This window comes from Fistularia commersonii, chromosome 1 (genome assembly GCF_037954325.1).
Source record: "Fistularia commersonii isolate RoL2024-O1a breed Wild chromosome 1, RoL_Fcom_v1.0, whole genome shotgun sequence".
NCBI classification, from domain to species: Eukaryota; Metazoa; Chordata; class Actinopteri; order Syngnathiformes; family Fistulariidae; genus Fistularia; species Fistularia commersonii.
This window is the reverse complement of record NC_141284.1, coordinates 24,900,275-24,919,735: the sequence shown is the minus strand read 5'-3', so window position 1 is coordinate 24,919,735 and position 19,461 is coordinate 24,900,275. Positions and strand designations below refer to the sequence as shown.

Here is a 19,461-nt window from a genome sequence, read left to right as displayed (position 1 = left end):
AACAGCGATGATAACTGCGACGTATGGACTGATGAGCTACAAGTTCCCAACAGCTGTTGGAGAGAATACTTAAAGGGTTACTGAGATAAAGGAATGCTGGCCTTAATCATACAATCTAACATACATCCATTAAAAAAAAAAAAAAAAAGAAAAGAAAAAAAAAACATGCTACAAGGGAAAAAAAAAATTAGTACATAACTACAATTGTCTCTTAATCTTTTAACAATAAATAAATGAAGATTGCACTGTAATTGGCATGTAAAGTACTGTATGCAAATATATAGTATAAATAAAACCTACAAAAGAACTCTACCTTAACTTTCCCATCAACTTTGGCAAAGGTTTTTTTTTTTTGAGCTAGTAAACGACTTTGCTTACTGACACGTACAGGAGCAAGGCACAGCATAGACGAGAGGACGAGACGCAGCATCAAAATAACCGAATGAGAGAGAGAGAGAGAGAGAGAGGAAAACGGAGAGGAAGAAAGGCTAATATGACAGCAATGGGGGGGTTTCGGGGGTGACAGGATTAGATCTCCCCTCTGTAAGGCCTTATCCCTGAGGTACGTTACAGGCTGCCAATCAGAGCCGATTTGGCGGGCCTAAAACACAGCTCCGCCCCCTCCTCAACCCTCCGTCCCTCCCTTGCCCCACGCCCCACCTGACAAAATCAGACATGACGCTCAGAAATCATGCGGGGTCAGGGCGACCTCTTTGGATCATCAGGGTGTGTGTCGGGCTGTACCTTGGCTTTGTTTTTGAGTTGGTTGAAGAGGGATCGGGGGGGGGGGGGTTCGAGAGCGGCGCACGAGGGGGCGTCACGTGTGTCAGAATGCCCTGTTTCATTGAGTTGTGTCCCGTCGAAGGCTTGTTTGGTTAGTGAACAATTAGTTCGAATCCCCGGTGAACATGTTCCGTCGCGGGATGAGTGACCGCAGACTCGCTACTGCTCTGATTACATGTCAATAAAGCACCTTTTTTTTTTTTTTTTTCTTTTTTTTTTTGGAAAAAAAAATGATAAAAAAAATAATAATAAAGGGAAGGAAAAGAAAAAGCGAGAGCTCGGATGGATTTGAAAGCGAGAGATGAGCAGCCAGAGCCAAAGGTAATAACATGTAATTATGGGAAGTGAAGGGATGAGGAGGAGTCTTCAGATATATTGATTCACATACTAACTGGAAGAGGGGAGGGGTGTACAGCTTCAGCTCTGGCTGAGGGCCGCGGCACGGTAAAGCGAATGCTAACTCCTAATGGCTTTCCTGGTTCACAAACACAAGCGATAACACACACACGCGGCACTGAGAGGCGCTGCGAGCCGGCGGGCTGCGAGCACCTGTTGGTTGGTGATCCGACGGGGTTACTAAAGCTATGGATAGACGGGCCTGGAGGCGGAAACTACGGACCGACAAATCAGAGCGAGCCAATCAAATGCTCGGCTGAGCCCTTTTTTCCTGGTAAGGCTGCGGCCAATCACAATCCAAGCCATGCTTCCGAAAACGCTCCTTCAATCGGGCTGCAGAACTGACCTCAGAGTCAACTCCCCCTCCTCCACACTGTACTTCACACCTTACATCGCCACTGTTTATATTACATCACTTCTATAGCATCATAGATATTTGATATAATATGTTTGTTGTACGTATATATATATATATATATATATTAGATAACTGGTTTTCCATTCTTTCTGTAGTTATAATAAAATCACAGGATAGCAGCATCTTACACCACATGGATTGCATCGTTGCTTTGGTAGCTGAATGAATGTTATGAATCTGATGAGAATAACTTCCTCGGGCGGGGGGAGGGAAAGTGTGTTCTCATTGTCGTAGCATGAATGGAACTGCGTGTATGTGTGTGTGTGTGTGTGTGTGTGTGTGTGTGTGAGAGAAGAGAGAAAGCAGGTGCATAATTCCACAGATCGACTGACAGCCTGTAGAGTAGTAAAACAAATGAATAATAACAGTATGAACAGCTAAAGCTTTGAATGCCTAGATTTGAATATGGCTGAACGAATAAAGACTGCAGCAAAAAGGAATAAAAAATTTAAAAAAATAAAACATTGAGAAACAAACAGTAAGGCAATGACCGTCAAGAAATATAAACGCTCTCTAATTGAATATGATTTTTTCTTTTAAAAAAAGATACGACATAAAAACATGCAAGTCAGTCTGAGGAGTAACTGCTCACAGCTATCTTAAGGCTTGATTATCAGTTTTCTTTCCCAACGGAGGTTCGGCAAAGACAGAGCTTCCCTCGAAAGAAATCCATAACAATGAGACGGACGACGGTACGAAGACGGAGACAAGTGGGACCGAGTGTCGGCAGAGAACGACAGAACCGGGCTGAAGAAAGCCTGAATCGATACTTTGACTAAGAAAACATACAAAGCCTTAGAAGTACATCTCAAGTGTTTTGTTTTGATTTCGTTCGGTTCTTTCATAGATGTTTTTTTCTTCTTTTTGTTTATTTATTTTTTTTTTATTAAAGTTTCTCTTTGATTTCGCTTTCTCTTTCTATCCTATAGTTAAAATTCCCTCACTTCATGAAGAAGTACTGTAGCAGGCAAGCGATGAGGATGGAGAAACCCGCGAACACGCACACGATCAGCGCCGCGAAGCGCTCGTCGCTCAACATCAGGCCCGCCCCTTTGCCCGTTTCCATGGCGCACAGATCTCCCGACGACGACGCTTCTTGGCGCCGCAGCGTGAACAAGGAGGAGGGGCTTAGTGGTCCGCACAGTTCCTGGCACGTATCCTGGCAACGGCGGCAGGCTCCCACACGGAAACGGTAGTCCGTGTTACCTTGGAGACCAGAAAACTGGAACACGCCCTCCTCTCCCTTAAAAACCTGGAAGGGGAGAGGGGAAAAAATATTTTAAAGTAAAGAAGTTGAGGCGCACGAGTTCATGTCATGTCAAATTCTATGTTCAACTCATCCACTTCCTGAAAGTCAATATTTTTTTGTTTTTTTTTAACCCGAACACTCGGTTGTGTTCACCGTGTTTTCATTTTGATTTTCTCTCTTCTATCGAATATCCTGGGATTTATTCTTGAGAAGCGACAGAAACAGCGGCTGCGCTCTTCGATTTATATCACCGGTGCCCTGTCGCATATCACGCGTTATCACAGCTCAGCTCTATCTGGCCTCTTATGAGACTGGAAAATATTCAGATATAATTATCTGAGCATTGTCATTAAAAATCCGATCGGATGCGCCGGATACCGGTGGCGCCCTGGATCTCCTTTTTCTTTCAATGCCTTTTCTGTGAGGGCTCCCGGGGAGGATGCATATATATTAGAAAACAACTCTGCGTGTGTCATTCTTTCATGTTCTCCATCTTGTGTGTGTGTGTGTGTGTGTGTGTGTGTGTTCTGTAATACATTTTCCATCAAAGTAAAAAGATTTTTCGCTCAGCGGGTTGATTACAAAACATCATCCCGAGCGCTGAACACATAACCAAGCGGATTAGAGAGGCACCAAAGTTCTCAACAACGGTCCTTATTTGACCACAGAGTGCATGTGTGCGTGCACGTGCAAATATCCGCGAGTGTATTAAAGCAGTTTATCGGCGGAGAACCAACCTGTTTGTATTCTGATTCACGTCCAACCAGCACCTGAAGCACATAGCTCACCGGATCCCCTCTCATTGGTTGGATCGTCTCCCAAGTGATCTCACAAACGTTGCCCTCCAGCTGGTGCACTCTGGGAGCTGTGGAGGTGGGGGAGGAGTTACATTATGTCATCACTTAAATTGCATGGAGAAAACACACACGCACACACAGAAAATAACTTATTCCGCTCAACGTCGAACCTGATAATAAATGGATTCAATAAGAATTCATTCATAACTAGTAACACCAATATGCCTGCAAGGATGTAATATCTGCGCGAATGCACGCAGTAATTCAGCGCGTGTAATATCAGCCCATTTAAAATAACGCGGGTAATCACCCCCAGCGAAACACATAGGAATCATATTGTCTTGACAGATTGATTCTATATGCGTCATATCGCCCTGAATAAACGCTGACCAGCTCATCAGAACACGGTCCGGACCCTCAGGGCTGTTGTGTTTTTGTGTTTTCTATATCCCTGAGATCAGTGCTTCCTGTTTCCTGCCCAGTAGTCATGCTCATGCTGCTCTCTGGCTACATCACTTATGCAATTATCAGCAAAGGCCACGTAACCGTGGCAATAATCGAGGCTTGAGTTAACACTCTGCAACCACTTTTGGCTCATTTGGTAAAACAAATCACTTAATTTGGAACAAGATTGTAACGGCAAAGAACCTCATTTCACAAAAAGACTGCCAAGACTAATATGTAAATTTTTTTTTTTTTTTGCAAATCCCCCCATTCAAATATTCAGTTAGTATGACAAAAACAATTACTTCTAAACAACTTTCCAGGTCATTTGTTACTTATCTATATTCCTTTCTTTTTGTCTTAAAGGTGTATATGTCATTTTCACATCTCTGAAGGCTGTTCATTATACAAACACACACACATATATACATATATACAAACATACATATCTACACACACACACATAATTTGTTATAAATCTTAATTATTTTCCTTATATCTAGCTTGATCTATGTTATTTTAACATCTCCTCGGGCTGTTCATTATACAGGACTGTCTCAGAAAATTAGAATACTGCGATAAAGTTCTTTATCATCTGTAATGCAATTAGAAAACATAAATTACTTTTTCATGATATTACAATATTTTGAGATAGGATTTTTGAGTTTTCTTAAGATGTAAGCCATAATCAGAAATATTAAAATAATAAAAGGCTTGCAATATTTCAGTTGGTTTGTAATGAATCCAGAATGCATGACATTTTTGTTTTTGTAATTGCATTACAGAAGATAAAGAACTTTATCACAATATTCTAATTTTCTGAGACAGTCCTGTATATATAGCTATATAGACACATTTATACACACACACACATAATTTCTTCAAGTAAAATACAGTTTCTTATCTATTCTTGGCACCACACACAAGATTATTTTCCGAGAGAGTTTACCTTTAAGGGCAGGGGGGACAGACTTGGTGGTGCAGAATGTGTTTGTGTCAGAGAAAGGACCTTCCCCGGCGTCGCTGATCGCCTGTATTCTGAAATTGTAGCTACTGGACTCAATCAGTCGCTGGACCTTGAAGGTGTGACTTGGACCACGGTAGATGGTCACAAACCTGTATGGATGGGGGGGGGGGGGGCACACTGAGTCACACAATTGGAGAGCAATTGGGGAAAAAAACAAAGCAAAAATACAGTAGGGTGTGTGTGTGTGTGTGTGTGTGTAAAGAATAAGAGAGAAGCCCTAGAACTTTAACCACCAATCCAGCTGTGCTTAAAAAGCATCATAGCCTCATCATATACAAATACAATGAATCGTAAATCGCACAGAGGCAGGTTGTATACGCGTCTGTATTCATTTCCCGCCAGCGTCTGGCACCAAGTGGAAAACTTCTGGGAGAAACACAGGAAGTGAGCAGAGCGGTAAAAGAGAATTCGATTTATAACAAGGTAGTATCAACATGGCGAGGCCACGACCCGAAAACACAGGAAGAGACGGCGGCTAAATGTTTCTGGGAGGACGGGCAGGCGTGCGGCGCCGGGATAAATAAGAGCTCTGGCTGGAGATGAGCTGTTTATCTCGACTACTTGCACTTCGGTGCAATGACCTGAAGTTTTAGCCACGGGAGGAGAGAATGTTTGGGGTCGGTGCGGAGAGATAGTGATCTGAAGTTCAGCTTTTTCAGAGATCGGGCTATTTTGGTTCAGCTCCCAAAGCCTCCCGAATGTCTCTTAATTTAGGATCTTTTGCAGTCCTATATTTTACTCTAAAAATGAATGCATCGGGCATTGAAAACCCTTTTGCTTCCATTGTTATTATGAGAAGCCTTATAATTGCCCGATTTACTCGTTACAGAAATCCTTAATTTTGTTTAAAAATTGAATTAACTTTTTTTTTTTGCACAAATTAACATAAAAAAACTGCAAATAAATCCACAGGACAGAACCGGAATCACAATCAAGCAAACATTATTAATGTCCTCTGGGTAGATTAGCATTCACAAAAATCAGACGCCTCAGCTTGGATGGGCTGATCCGACTGTTTATGAGAAGATTCTGGTGGACCAGATGTTGCCAGAGGGACACAGTCTCCCCTCCATCACCTTCAACAGGTGCGGAAAAACCAAGGCTTTGGGTCGCCAGCAGCTCAGCAGGTCTTCTGCTAGTTGGATGAGGATGGATACTTCTGATATGCCTATGCGGGTTGTTTTTGGAAACTGCTATTAAAGTTCTTTTAATTTTGCGGTGAAGGCACTCTGTGTTGTGGTTCGTAATAACTTCACACTGCAGCCAGATGCTGCTTCGCTTTCAGGCACCACTCATACCGTATTTTGCAGACTATAAGGCGCACCGCATAATAAGGCGCAATATCAATGAGAGGGTCTATTTTCATACATAAGGCGCAACGCGTTATAAGGCTCATGATAAAACATACAGTATATAAAGCGAAACAAAAACGTCAGGTTAGTCGTTCAATTTTGTTGTACAACTGTGGCCGTCTCGCTTTGTTCCCTCCAAAACTCTGTTTGGTCTTTTTTACTTGGCACAGTTCATCGGCTTGCGTCCTCCACTTCCATACCGTTGATTCATTAATGCTGAATTCTTCGTGGCTGCTCTATTTCCATGATCTACTGCATGACTGATAGCCTTGAGTTTGAATTCCGCTTTGTAAGCATAACTCTGAACAGGTGCCATTTTTGGGGCGTCCTCATATATACAAATGCACAGTAATATTCTGTTGAGGTACAGTACGTACCGGTATTGCAAAAAATGGCGGAGGTAAGCGTACTACACAGAGTTCATAGTTGCCAGCGATAGCGGACCCATGAACACAGCTCTACATAATTAGTTAGCGAACATCGTCTGATGTTGCGACCCATATTCAACCGAAAGACCGACTTTAATACAACATCCCTGTGTCAGTTGCAGACGGTCAGACGGATTGATCAAGCGGAGCAGCTTTGTCGCTTACCAAAGTCGCACAAAAATATTTTGACCGATTTTTGAGCGCAGTGTACCACACAAAATTGATTTGAGGTCAGTGAGCACAACAAAAATTTATACCTAAGGCACACTGGATTATAAGGCCCATGGCCAATTTTTGAGAAAATTTGAGGATTTTAAGTACACCTTATCGTGCAAAAAATATGGTAGTTCTTGTACAACACCACGACGCACTTTCATACTCTCCCTCACTGCTGCCTGCTGGCTCACCCAAAGTGGAGTGGCTGCCCCCCCCCCCTCTGTTTTCATATAATGGTATGATCCTATATCATCACATGTGATTGGCCTCCTTGCCGTCATGGTGGCCAATCAGAATGAAGTTCTGCTGTGAGTAGAGCTGGGGTAGAGCACTAAGAGAGCTGAGCGGGGAAAGGAAAAAAAAAACGGGGAAACAACTCTTTTCTGCGTGACACATTACTAAAGACACAACAGGCATTGATGGAAGGTGGAAAAAGAGGAGGGGGGAGGAGGGATAAGGGGGAGCGGGGCGAGAAAAAGTTGACTCGTAATTACGTCGAGGGGATGATGACGGAGGATCTGCTGTTAGAGGACAAAAGAGTAAGAGAAGATGATTAAGGTCATTGTTTAATACTGAGCTATAACTCCAGATGAGGTCTTTATGTGGCTGCCCTACGGAGAGAGATTTATTTTTCTGCTGATACATGGCGCCGTAAATCAAGTGCCGATCTCACACACACACACACACACACACACACACACACACACATACACATACACACACATACACACACACACACCTAAAAAAAGAGGTCAAGTGGAAATAACTCAGCACAACAATATTCTACGGCTGACTAATTTAATATATGTACGCTTTAGTATGGAAAACCATATATAATATTCATCCAATGCCATCCAGGACAAGGAGGTACTTTCATACCAGATTGATTTCAAAAAGGAATTCCTTTTTTTCCCTAAAAAAATTATGTTTTTTTTTTTTTAAAGGTAATGGGCAAGTAATTACCAATGTAGTAAATGCAAATTATGTTATTTTCGTTTTGTTCAAGGCACTTGAATTAAAAGACTGAGGCGAGGGTGGGTTATATTATGCATTACTATGTATGATATTAGAATAATCCAAAATGGGATATTGAACTTTGAGATTGTGAAAACAGTTAATTAAAATGCTGGAAGCCCTTCAACTAAAGGTATTAATTAATGATTATCATACATTATGGAGCAGAATGTATATACACAGGTGGACACATTCTGCTTTTATTTTACTGCTACCAGATGAAGAAATGCTGTTTATGGATTTGTGCGGTATGCAATTGTTTTGCAGAAGAGACAACCCTGACAGTTTGAGAACATAATGCTATTCTGTTTCAAGAAAGCGTTGACTCCACACAATGAAAACTCAGAAATGTTAACGTCTGGGCGCAACATTTGCCACCATCTTTGTTGTTCTGTCGTTTTTTTTTTTGCTTTGTTTTCTTTTCTTTTGTCTCCTAGGAGAACAAACAATTGGAAGCTTCTCGGAAAGAAAATGAAAGAATGTCTTCCGAGAGACAAGTGCGTGGAGATGAGAGAAGTTCCCAAGTTCTGGCAGGTAATTCAAATCACTTGTGTAAAAAAAAAAAAAAAAAAAAAAAATAGATTGAAATTGCGAGAAACGTGTCAAAAAACGAAGAGAAAATGTTCAGAGTCGGAGCTCTGACGTCTGAGCTGCAGGTTGTTTGACCCGCATCCAGTGCTGTCTTCAAGACAAGAAGGGTAGGAAAATAGAAGAACAACTAACTAACTCCAGATTGGTCTTTTCATGGTTATTTCCAGGGAAACTCAGCTTTCCTCCGCATTCAACCCCAATTTAAAACCCTTGGAACTGACTGGTAGAACGCTTTTTTAGCCTGGATGGCTCGGGTTGCCATGGAGCCCTAACACTTGAAATCACCCTGGCAGAATAGGATTCCGGGTGACATAAATGAAATGAGGGGGAAAAAAAAAAAACAAATAAATAAACAAAAATCAAAAGAGCAGTAAGAGAGTAGGGGATGGAACGGGAGCAACAAGACCGCATGGGGAGAGATAAGAATGGGGTGGGAAAAAAAAAAAAGAAATACGGAGGGCAAGAAGAAAGGAAAGGCTAACAAAAGGGAGTCAATATTGTGAACCTGAAGGAGAGCATCTTCTAGCGTTTAATAATCCCTCACGGTTGCGGCCTGGCTGAACAAAACGGAAGGGCACGAAGTAAGGATGAAGCAAAATCACGGAAAGAGGGGCGTCTTATTTCTCCAGAGGTCTAAGCGGGATGGAGTTACCCATTCCGAAACGAGACAAATTAAAATGATTTTTACTAACGAGTGGCAAAGGAGGCGGGGCGGCGAGGGACGGCATCTCAGAGATACACAAACACACACGGGCAGTTAGGTATCGCTTGACGAATGGCAATGATTGAATTTATTGGCAAAAATTGGAAATCGCATTTGCGATATTGCCGGCGGCCACTCAATATGTTTGTTTACAGAGCGAAAGTATTTCCGAGGCATCCATTCTTATTATTTCAAAACAGCCTTCAAATTCCTCCTCCCTCTTGATGCATCATAAAGCAACCGGTTGGCAAAGCAAATTAACAAAGAATAAAAATTGCCCATTGTAAAAGTTTGTCACAAAAAAAAAAAAGTGAACGTGAAGGGGGGGTCACGCACCAGCGCAGCAGGACGGCTGCAGGTCTGGGGAGAAAACAAAAAAAACAAAAAAAAAACCTTGAAACTGCCAGAAATGGCGGTTTCAGAGCAGCAAGAAGTAAACAGCGCGCTGAAACTCACAGCTCCATTAACATGAGCAACAAAACTCCCATTGTTACTCTGGAGAATCATTGTGCTTCAAGGGCAATTTAAGGACCACTTACAAAGCAAAACACCCCACGACCAAACACCGGACCTTCCTCCACCCGCTTCAATGACGTCGGCACGGACATCTTTCAAAGGGGAATATTCGACTAGTAATCACAAACACGGACAAAGTCATGCATTATTTATACTTTGGTATACGGCAGGTCAGCATGGGGTACAGATTGAAGCATGACCAGTATTATGTGACCGCTACATCCTGTCGGGGATTTTGAAATGAATGGAAATAGTGAGATAAAGACACTGATTTCTGTGTGCTGAGAAATTTTGTGATTTCCGATGAACTATGTGAATTTGATACGATGATAAATCTATTATTTATTATGCATATTTGCTACATATATATGTTAAAAAAATGGTGATGCCGGATCTCTGGATCGATTAAGCTTTATATACAATAAAAAGATGGAAAAGAAAAGACCCGAAGAGAATAAATTGGTCGCCAATGGCAGGGCCACATATAGATATTCATTCATTCATTCATTCATTCATTCATGCTCAATATAGACAAACAACCAACCAACCATTCACATCTCATTGACAGAGAAAAAGACATACAATCATTCAACGTCATTTACATCTCTGGGCAATTGAACGCTATGAAACTAATGCATTTTGTGGACCGTGGAAGGAAATCTTAGAATTCTGTGGAAACCCAAGCAGTCACAGGGAGAACATGGACACTCCAAAAAGAAAGGCCCCCTGTAGGAATCAAATCAGGAACCTTCCTGATGTGTGTCGGAAGCACGAACTGATGCACGACCGTGGCCGCCCGGATGTTATCGTATCTTGAAATATTGAAAAGAAAAAAAAATTATAATAAAGTACAGCGTTATTCACATATCTACCATATGTCAAAGCCCAAAATCTATTAATTCTTATGGATTTTGGCCAATTATGTGGTTTCAAAAAGGGATCAGACTTATTCAATAAAACAGCGGTTCCCACAGTAAGTATAAATAACTTACATTATCTCTGTTTTATTTAATATCGGAGTCTGAGCAATGTTTTATTTTGAAAAATGACAGAATTCTCCCTGTTACATCCGTCTATGACTCACTCTTGACGCATGTCAAGATGCTGGTCTCAGTCACGTAAAACATTAATGCTAATATTGAACCCACAAGCTGGCAAAATGAGTAAAAAACAGACGTCTTTGCAAAGGGGAAAAGGCTCATTGAGGAGACAGAAGAAGAGCGTATGACTATTAAGAAAAAGAAAGCTGAATTTAATAAGAAAGACCGAGAGGCCGACTTACAAAATGGAGTATTTGGAGTATTACGAAAGAAAAAAAGCAAGAATAATTATATATTAATATTTATTTATCCGCGACACCTTAGAAGCCGGTCCATGAAAATATTGTCCGACATTAAACCGATCCGTGGTGCAAAAAAAAAAAGGTTGGGGACCGCTGGAGTAAAACATGCCCATAATAACAAACTAAATGGATATATGAATCATCTTTTATGCTGTTTCCTGCACTTCCACGACCTGCAAGTATTTACTTACACTCCAGCATAGGGACAGAGTAACTCTAATGAAAGTGACTGCAGAAACAAACAAAATAAAAACAATCTAAATAGCCTAGCTGCTTTTCATGAGGCGCCTGGCAGTTTGCCTCCGGGCTACGGCGTCCACAGATGGCAACCTGGCGAATATGGGCTCCATCTGTTGACTGTCGTGCTCCGTCCCATTCCGGATATGCCAAAACACCTGCGTGCAGAACTCGACATCGGCCGAGGTCTCAATTCAAACATCAATCACCGCTGAACCGGGATCGCAATACGATGGGATTTGAGGGGAAGAGGCGATGCAGCCTGACAGACGAACAATAAAAAGGGCTCGTAGTTGCAATTTGCCGCGGCCCGTCTCCAGCCTCTTTATTCGCTCCTCTCTTAATCCACTCTTTGGAAAATCTGCTTCATTATATTTAAGTTTTTGTTAAACATCATTTATTCTTCTTCCAATTCTACCGCTATCTCTCCGCAACGGCCATGTTCTGCCCCTTCGTTTCCTCATCAGGCCGCTAATTCCCTCTTTGTCGCTCCTGTCTGACCACTCGTTCAAATGGCAGCCTGATTGTCGGAGGTTATATCCTGGCCGGCTCCAGATGCCCCTCAACGTGACTTCTCTCCGGTACATCTGGTTACTACGCACGCAGGGAAAGTGGGGGTGGGGGGGGAAAGGCACACAAATCTGCATGGATTCAGCTCTTCCTCGCTCTCTGAAGCCGCTCGTGTTCTGTTCTGCGTCGAGTGTTGGTTTCTGCGTAGTATTGACCCGAGTCTTAATTTTTTGACATCTACTGGCCGGGGGGCAGAGCGGTCTGAGATACGAGCCTGACATGACCATTTCCATCTGCAGAGACTCTTTGTATAAAGAAAAAAAAAAAAACGGTTATTATGACCCATAAGTTTGGCTCTGAAAATGCTGATAGAAGAACTAGAGATAATGCAGGAATAATGAAGAGAGGACTAAACCGCTGAGATCCCCTTAATGCATCCACTTAGGTACAAAATGCTGTAAGAGCCATCATCCATGTTTTCCAGAGAAGGATCGTCATTAATCATATTTTTGACGGGCGGTACAGTGGAGCAGTGCGAAGCGGTTCCCCCTGATGGAAGGGAGGTCCCTGGTTTGATTCTGTTAGGGGCGGGTTTGCGCCTGTTTCTACTCGCAGTCCAAAAACATGGACTTGGTTCAGCGGAGTCCTTAAATCGCCCAGTCGTGAACGGTTGTATTTCCACATATGAGGTTTGAAGGAAAGAGTGAGTCTCTCAATGAATTTTGATTAAATGGTCTCTCTACGTCTCTTTGGGACTCGTGAATGAAAGGGTGAGCCTGAGTGTGGTTTATATAATGAATGAATGAATCATATTTTGGACTGCGTAAACCCGATTTTGAAACTGTGATTGCATATGCAGATGATTTCCTTTTTTTTTCCCAGCAATAGCAGGTGAGATACAAGTGATATAACCGGTCAATCTTGTACAATTTGGACTTGCGAATGTTTGAATTAAGTGTTTGTAGGCTCAGCTTGTTACCGTTACGTCGGGCCTATGAGCCGCTGCTATTTTCGTATGCTTTGAACGCTGCGACTTTAACACCGATTCGGCTAATTTATGGATTTTTTGGGGTGCTAACAAGCTTCATGTCGCCAAAACATCTAGCCTCATCACCTTGGACCAATGAAATTACCGTAAAATTCTGAGGCTGCTCAATTTCGACACTGCAGAAGACAACTTAAATAGTTTTAGTGCACAGGAGGAAGCCGAAGACAGCAATTACCTTAATTTCCGGACTATTGAGCGCACCTCAATATAAGCCGCACCGGCTAGCTGATCGGTATCTTGGGCTTCCTCCTGCGCACTAAAACAGTCAAACTCGTCTTCTTCGGTGTCGGAGTTGAACGGACTCGGAATTTCACGGTCATGTCATCGGTCCAATGTGACGAGGGTTAATGTTGTAGCGGCGTGAAGCTCACTAGTCGTCCCCCCCCCAAAAAAAAAATCCATTCATCAGCCGTATCATTGTTTAAGTGAAAAAAGTCGCAGCTTATTGCCCAGAATTTACGGTAGCTGGAGTAGCACAAAGCAGGAATAGAAAATGGATGGATGGATGGACCTTACTTTGTAATTTTTATGAATCTTTTTAATCAGCCGTGATACAGGCACTGTTCTGAAAAAAGCATTTCTTGTATATATTTGTGGATGTTACCTCTATGTATTTAGTTAAAAGTTAAAAAAAAAAAAGGTTCGGTGTAACATCTTTCTGTGTAAATATCTCATGTTACAACATGGAGCTTTTGTTATAACCTGAAGCTTACATACTCGAAGTGGAGTGGCTTCCCCCCCTCGGTTTTTACATAATGGTATGATCCTATATCATCACATCTGATTGGCCTCCTTGCCGTAATGGTAGCCAATCAGAATGAAGTTCTGCTGTGAGCAGATCAGGGGTTGAGCACCGAGAGAGCTAAGCAGGGAAGGAAAAAAAAACAGGGAGCCGGCTCTTAAGTGTGGCCAAAATATGTACACACACATAAATATGTGTATATATGTACACACACACACACACATATATATATATATATATTTTGTTTGTTTTCCCCGGTACAGCATATTCAGGTAAGCCAAATTGTCCAAAAATGACAATGCTTGCTAATGCCGGGCTGACACATTACCATTTACTAGTTGGAATGTATTTAATTAAAAGTAAAAAAAAAAATTTGTGTAAATATCTAACGTTACAACGTGAACACCTGCGTTTTATGGACAAGTGAAAATATATGTATACATGAATTTGTTTATTTTTAGCCGATGCGGCTGATATTCAGGCACGCACAATATAAATACGGTAATTCTGATTTTCAATTTTCACAATCAAAGACAAATTTACCAACGATCTCTTATACAGAGGAGTCTGGAGGAGGAATAGTAAATATCTGGGAAGAGGGATGATGAGGCTGGAGCTGGAGGAAGACCAGAGAGGTGCACACTGGAAACGAGTGGAGGGAGAGTGTACCCCACCTGTGGTTTTTGTCTTCCATTTGTAGTATGTAGACCATGTCGTCGGCGAGCAGGGCTCGCGTGTTGCTGGCGTTTTCTCCCCACTTCAGCTTCAGGCTCTGAGGTCCGGCGGCGGAACATTCAAGAGGGGGCGGAGCCGGAGGGAGGGGGCGCGTCCTCGCCAGCAGGGGTGGACTGGAGGGGCTGCAGCCAATGGCATTTACCGCCTGGATCTGTACGCTGCACACACAGGAAAGACAGCATGAAAACATATATCTAGCCTCTTTAATATCCCAAATATCTCTAGATGGATGTCATATCCGCAACCTGAAAACATGCTATACCGTCCCACGCGCACGGCAAACACCGCACACTGTCGATCCACTTTGTTTGCAGACTTATTGGTCTAATGGCGAGGTATTTTTCCAGTGAAGAGGCTGACCTGCCGTATTAGCTCTAACCCTGTTTGGCACTATGATTCATCCATCCCATTACACGGCTCAACGAACCCTCCCGGAGTGGACTCGAATATTTCTCGGTCGACTCATTTCTCCCGGTATACAATGTATTCGGTAAAAACGCTACCGCAACTCCGTTTTTTTTTCTTGCTTGATGGGGGATAACTGAAAGCTGTTTCTCCTTTCGCTTCCTGTTTTTTTTTTTTTTTTCGAATTTTAAGGTTGTGCTATACCGGTAAACCAATAGGATTCTGTTATTTTTTTTCCTGATCACCATCATCTTTCATGGCTGCCATATTTCATGTAGTGAGGCAATGAGAAGTGCCGGCAGGCGTTTATAATCAGTAACTAAAATATGCAATTATCCTGTATTTTTTCTAATATTTATGCATCTTTCTCTTTTAGGCTTTTCCCTTCAGGTGTCGCCACAGCACCCTTTCTATCTAACCCTATTCTCTGTATCCTCCTTTACTATTTTCTTTAATTTTCTTTAAATATTTATGTATTTAAAACCTTGAAGTTGAAAAGTAATGATCTAATGATTATTCTTGTTTAATGATTTTAAAACCCTTTTCTTATTTTTTTGACATTGTACTAACAGATGTGACATTGAAACTTTTTGAAAATTAACATTATTTATCATTTCGTGACTTCAGGATGTCAAAAAATATGTGGGGAACCTGCTTGGAAACCCACACAGAGCCACTCCTGACAGAACAAACAAATGTGAATAATATTATTTGAAGTATCCCATTGCTGTAAATAACAAGCAGATTTACCGTCATTGGCACACGCACAACACCCACGTGCGTGCTCACGCGTGCACACACACACACACGCACACACACACACGCGCGCACACACACACACACGCACGCACACGCGCGTACATGCACTGTTCTGCCTCAGTGGCAGCTATTATGCAAGAGAGCAGAGTGACACCGGGACAAAAACAACCTGAGAATGAAAACAATGGTGTGTGTGTGTGATCACTCTGCCTCCAAACACATCTCTCTGCCCTCCACACACACACATACAAACACACACACATTTACATGTAATTGCGAATTTGCTTATGAACATACAACAACAGCAGCTGGTGATTCAGATGGCCAAGTAGTTGTTTATATACCGACATCTGGGGGCTTATTATTCCTTTACTTTATATTTATTTATGTATCCATCAGTTTTAAATGATTGAACGTTGATTTAATCATTTTAATGACACAAGACTGCTTAATCCTGCAAAAGAGCACCGAGGCAAGTCTCCCCTGGAATGAATATTAAAAATGTTGGAAGATCGGAAGATAACCTTGATCAATTTCTTAGGGCTGCTGATTTATTCCTCGACCCCCCACAAAACAAACAAAAAAACAAAACAAAACATAAAAACAGGTAATAAAAGCAATTCCATTGAATCAAATGATAGCTGGCTTCCAATATCAGGCCATTTCATGCACCATTTTTTGGCAAGTTTCCTATAGTAGATGATCTTTAAGGTTATTTCTTCACATTTTAAGAAATACCATACACACACATTATTTATTTTAATTCAGCTAATTCTTGAAGGGACTTTTGAATCAACTTATAGCAATAACCTGCATTTTAAAGCAAAATTCAATAACTGTCAAACACAAAGGCAACAGCGTTGTTTGGATGCTGACAGTTGAATTGTGTATTATAGTTTCCTGCATAAGAAAATAGACTGTATTGAATGCATGCAATTCAAAACAAAGTTTGTTTGAGGACTAAAGGCTCAGTTATGCTCAACGTTAAATACGCATTTGGCTCAAGTGCCACCTGTGAGAGGAACAGAAAGGATGAGGACAGCAACTTGGCAGCGGCATAGAATTCTCCATCCACGAGCCGAGACGCACTTAATGACTGCACAGGCTGCCGCCGTCAACTGCGCTGCCTCGTTTTGTGTCTCTTTCATTCGGACGGACATCATAAGCAGCCATTTTTATACTCGGAAACAAACTCTGTTCTCTGCACTGTCCTCTAGTGGCCGCACAGCCGAACAACCACGGCAACAAAGAATGTGCACCGGATAGACCTATTCACAGACAAAAATGGAGCATAAATGTTGGTCATTTGCTTCAGATAAAAGATTGGTTGCAAAAATGCAGCATCCTGTGTTGAAAATATACTTGGGAGGGGGAGTGACTTAGGAAAAGTGTCCAAAACTCATTTGCTGATGTTGCTTCAGCTCAGCGGTGTCGGGCCGTACCTGTACTCGCTGTCAGGCTGCAGGCCTGTGACCAGGTGACTTGTCCCCGATTCCACGGTGATGGTTTGTTCATCCAGAGTAATGATGTAGGAGGAAATATCGGCCCCGTTGCTATTTGGCTCTTCCCACTTCAGGAACAGACAAGTAGACCGGGAAAGACCCGAGTCTGTGGACACCGGTACATCTAGGAGGCTGAGGGAGGACACCGGGTCCGGATTCGTTGCCGGGGTCTGGAAATACACTTGCTCGCTGTTCGGTCCAGGACCCGCCTGATTCACTGCCTGAGAGGGGAGGAGAACAAAACAAGGGGGAGGTGAGCGATGAGGCGGAGAACCGTACAAATGAATGATGGGTGGGAAAGCAGACGCAAGCAGAGAGACGGAGACGCAGACAAGGGTCAAAATCAGTGGAGAGGGTAAAAATGACTAGGCAGGAAGATGAGAAACATAACAGAGGCTGGGAGGATTTGAAGAAATACAGCATGGGGGTTTCAGATTATGACGTCTGAATATCAAATCTCCATTAAAAATTTAAAAATAAACACATTTTCAGTTCTGACTGACTGGTATTTCAAATTTCAGATGCAAAACAGGCGCTTGAGCTTCTATGTTGCGAGGCTCAGGATAAAACGGCCGATTCTCCAGAAATCGACGCAAGAAAAAAGAAAAGGCAAAGTTTTATTGCGTCTTCATTGGAATTCATTTTCTAAGAAATTTCTGAGTGCCATGCCGTCAGTGATGAAGAGCGGTCTCAGCGGCGCGCGCTCAATGAAGTATTCAGACGGCCTTGCAGAAAAAAAACAAACAGACGATCTCGGTACTTCGCCTTGGCAGGTTAGAACAACTTTATATTTCACCGCTGTTAAATTCAGCTTTCCAATTTTCGGCCCGAGCTTGAAGAAATAAAGAAGAGCGCGGAACGTGTGATTTACCTTCCCCCCTTTTGTTTGTGCTTGGCTATTCTTAGGGCTCGCGCAAAAACAAGGGAACGCCAGTCGGGCGGTGCAGATGTGGAGAAAGTAAATACGGCAGGTTCTTTTTAAAGGTGCGGCGCTTTGGGAGTCAGAGGGAGTTCAACCCAGTCAATGTCAAGAAATGCAATTTGAGGGACGTCTGTCCTGTTATAAACGTGTGTATAAAGACACATGTGCACCCTTTGGTGGGTATACACGCAAAAACACACATCACGTACACACTCCGGCATTGATTAAAGTATTAGGATGACCCGGTGCCGTCCTCTAAATGATAAATTTGACCATAAAGGAGAGAGAGCTATAAAAAACATCTTTTATCATGGGACAAGAGAGAGAGAGGATGTCTCTGAAATAAACCAAAGGGCGAGAGAGAGACGGATTTAGATCCGGTCCAGGAGATAATTCTGCATTTGTTTCTGCCTCCCTGGATCGATTCCGACGGCGGGGCTTTCTGTGCGGACTTTGCAGGGTCTCCCTCGCGTGCATCCCTTCAGTTCTCCAGTTTCCCAAAAACAGTAGGTTAATGAGATTGGTGTCACTATATAACGGTTGTTTGTCTCTGTGAATGGTTGTGTCTTGATACGACGTGTCGCATGTGTCGACACGTGGCGATCGACACGTTCCTCACGCAACGACGGCCGGGATTGGCTCCGCGACCCTGTGTGCAGGTTAAGCGGTGTAGATAATGAATAGATGAATTTGTCTGCAGAGGTTCTCGATCGTCCGGGTCATGGTCAATTCTTGTCGAAATCTCCTCGCAAATGGACTCTTTCAATGGTTCTTGAAAGTAATTCAAGTCCAGTTTCCACGACGAGAAGATTTCGACAAGAATGAAAGAATGTGTAGGCACAAGAGAGGGCCCATCATTAAACCCCCCCCCTTGTTATTTTTTTTGTCTTAATATTAACTGGAGATTTCTTCAGATTTGAATTAACGTGAGCGTTTCCATTTTAAGAGTTGATCGTAATAACTACCGGTAGTTTTTATGGTATTATTTGGAAGTTAGCATTTGGCTAGTGCCGTTAACTCATGCTGAAAAACTCATCTTAATGGAAAGCGTATATGAGTTGGTGTTAGTACATTATGTGTGAATGCTGTGTACTGTTCAATTTATTGATATAACGGAATATTCTCCATTTCTTTTCTCCATAGACTTCAAAAATATTGTCTCTAAACTTTTTTTGCGCCTGGAGGCAGCAACCAAGACTGTCTGCCGGGAGAAACCATAAAAAAATATAAAGGAGGAAAATGCAGAAACCTAAAATCTGACGCCAATCACGCAAGTCTATTCCAGAATCCGTCCCGTATCGCGGTTAATTGCCTTTTCCAAACAT

General features: G+C 42.4%; 1 protein-coding gene across 1 annotated transcript in view; it reads right to left on the bottom strand.

Moving 5' to 3' along the window:
* Positions 1 to 973: 973 nt before the first annotated feature.
* Positions 974 to 19,461, bottom strand: part of fndc3ba (fibronectin type III domain containing 3Ba) — a 104,378-nt gene continuing 85,890 nt past the window's right edge. Inside the window, exons 23-27 of the mRNA XM_086156364.1 lie at positions 17,155 to 17,435; positions 14,488 to 14,706; positions 5,037 to 5,203; positions 3,584 to 3,711; positions 974 to 2,849 (exon numbers count right to left, since the gene is read on the bottom strand). Of these exons, the coding sequence (XP_086012490.1) occupies positions 2,538 to 2,849; positions 3,584 to 3,711; positions 5,037 to 5,203; positions 14,488 to 14,706; positions 17,155 to 17,435 (1,107 nt within the window). The 3' untranslated portion in view covers positions 974 to 2,537. The remainder of the gene's footprint in view (positions 2,850 to 3,583; positions 3,712 to 5,036; positions 5,204 to 14,487; positions 14,707 to 17,154; positions 17,436 to 19,461) is intronic.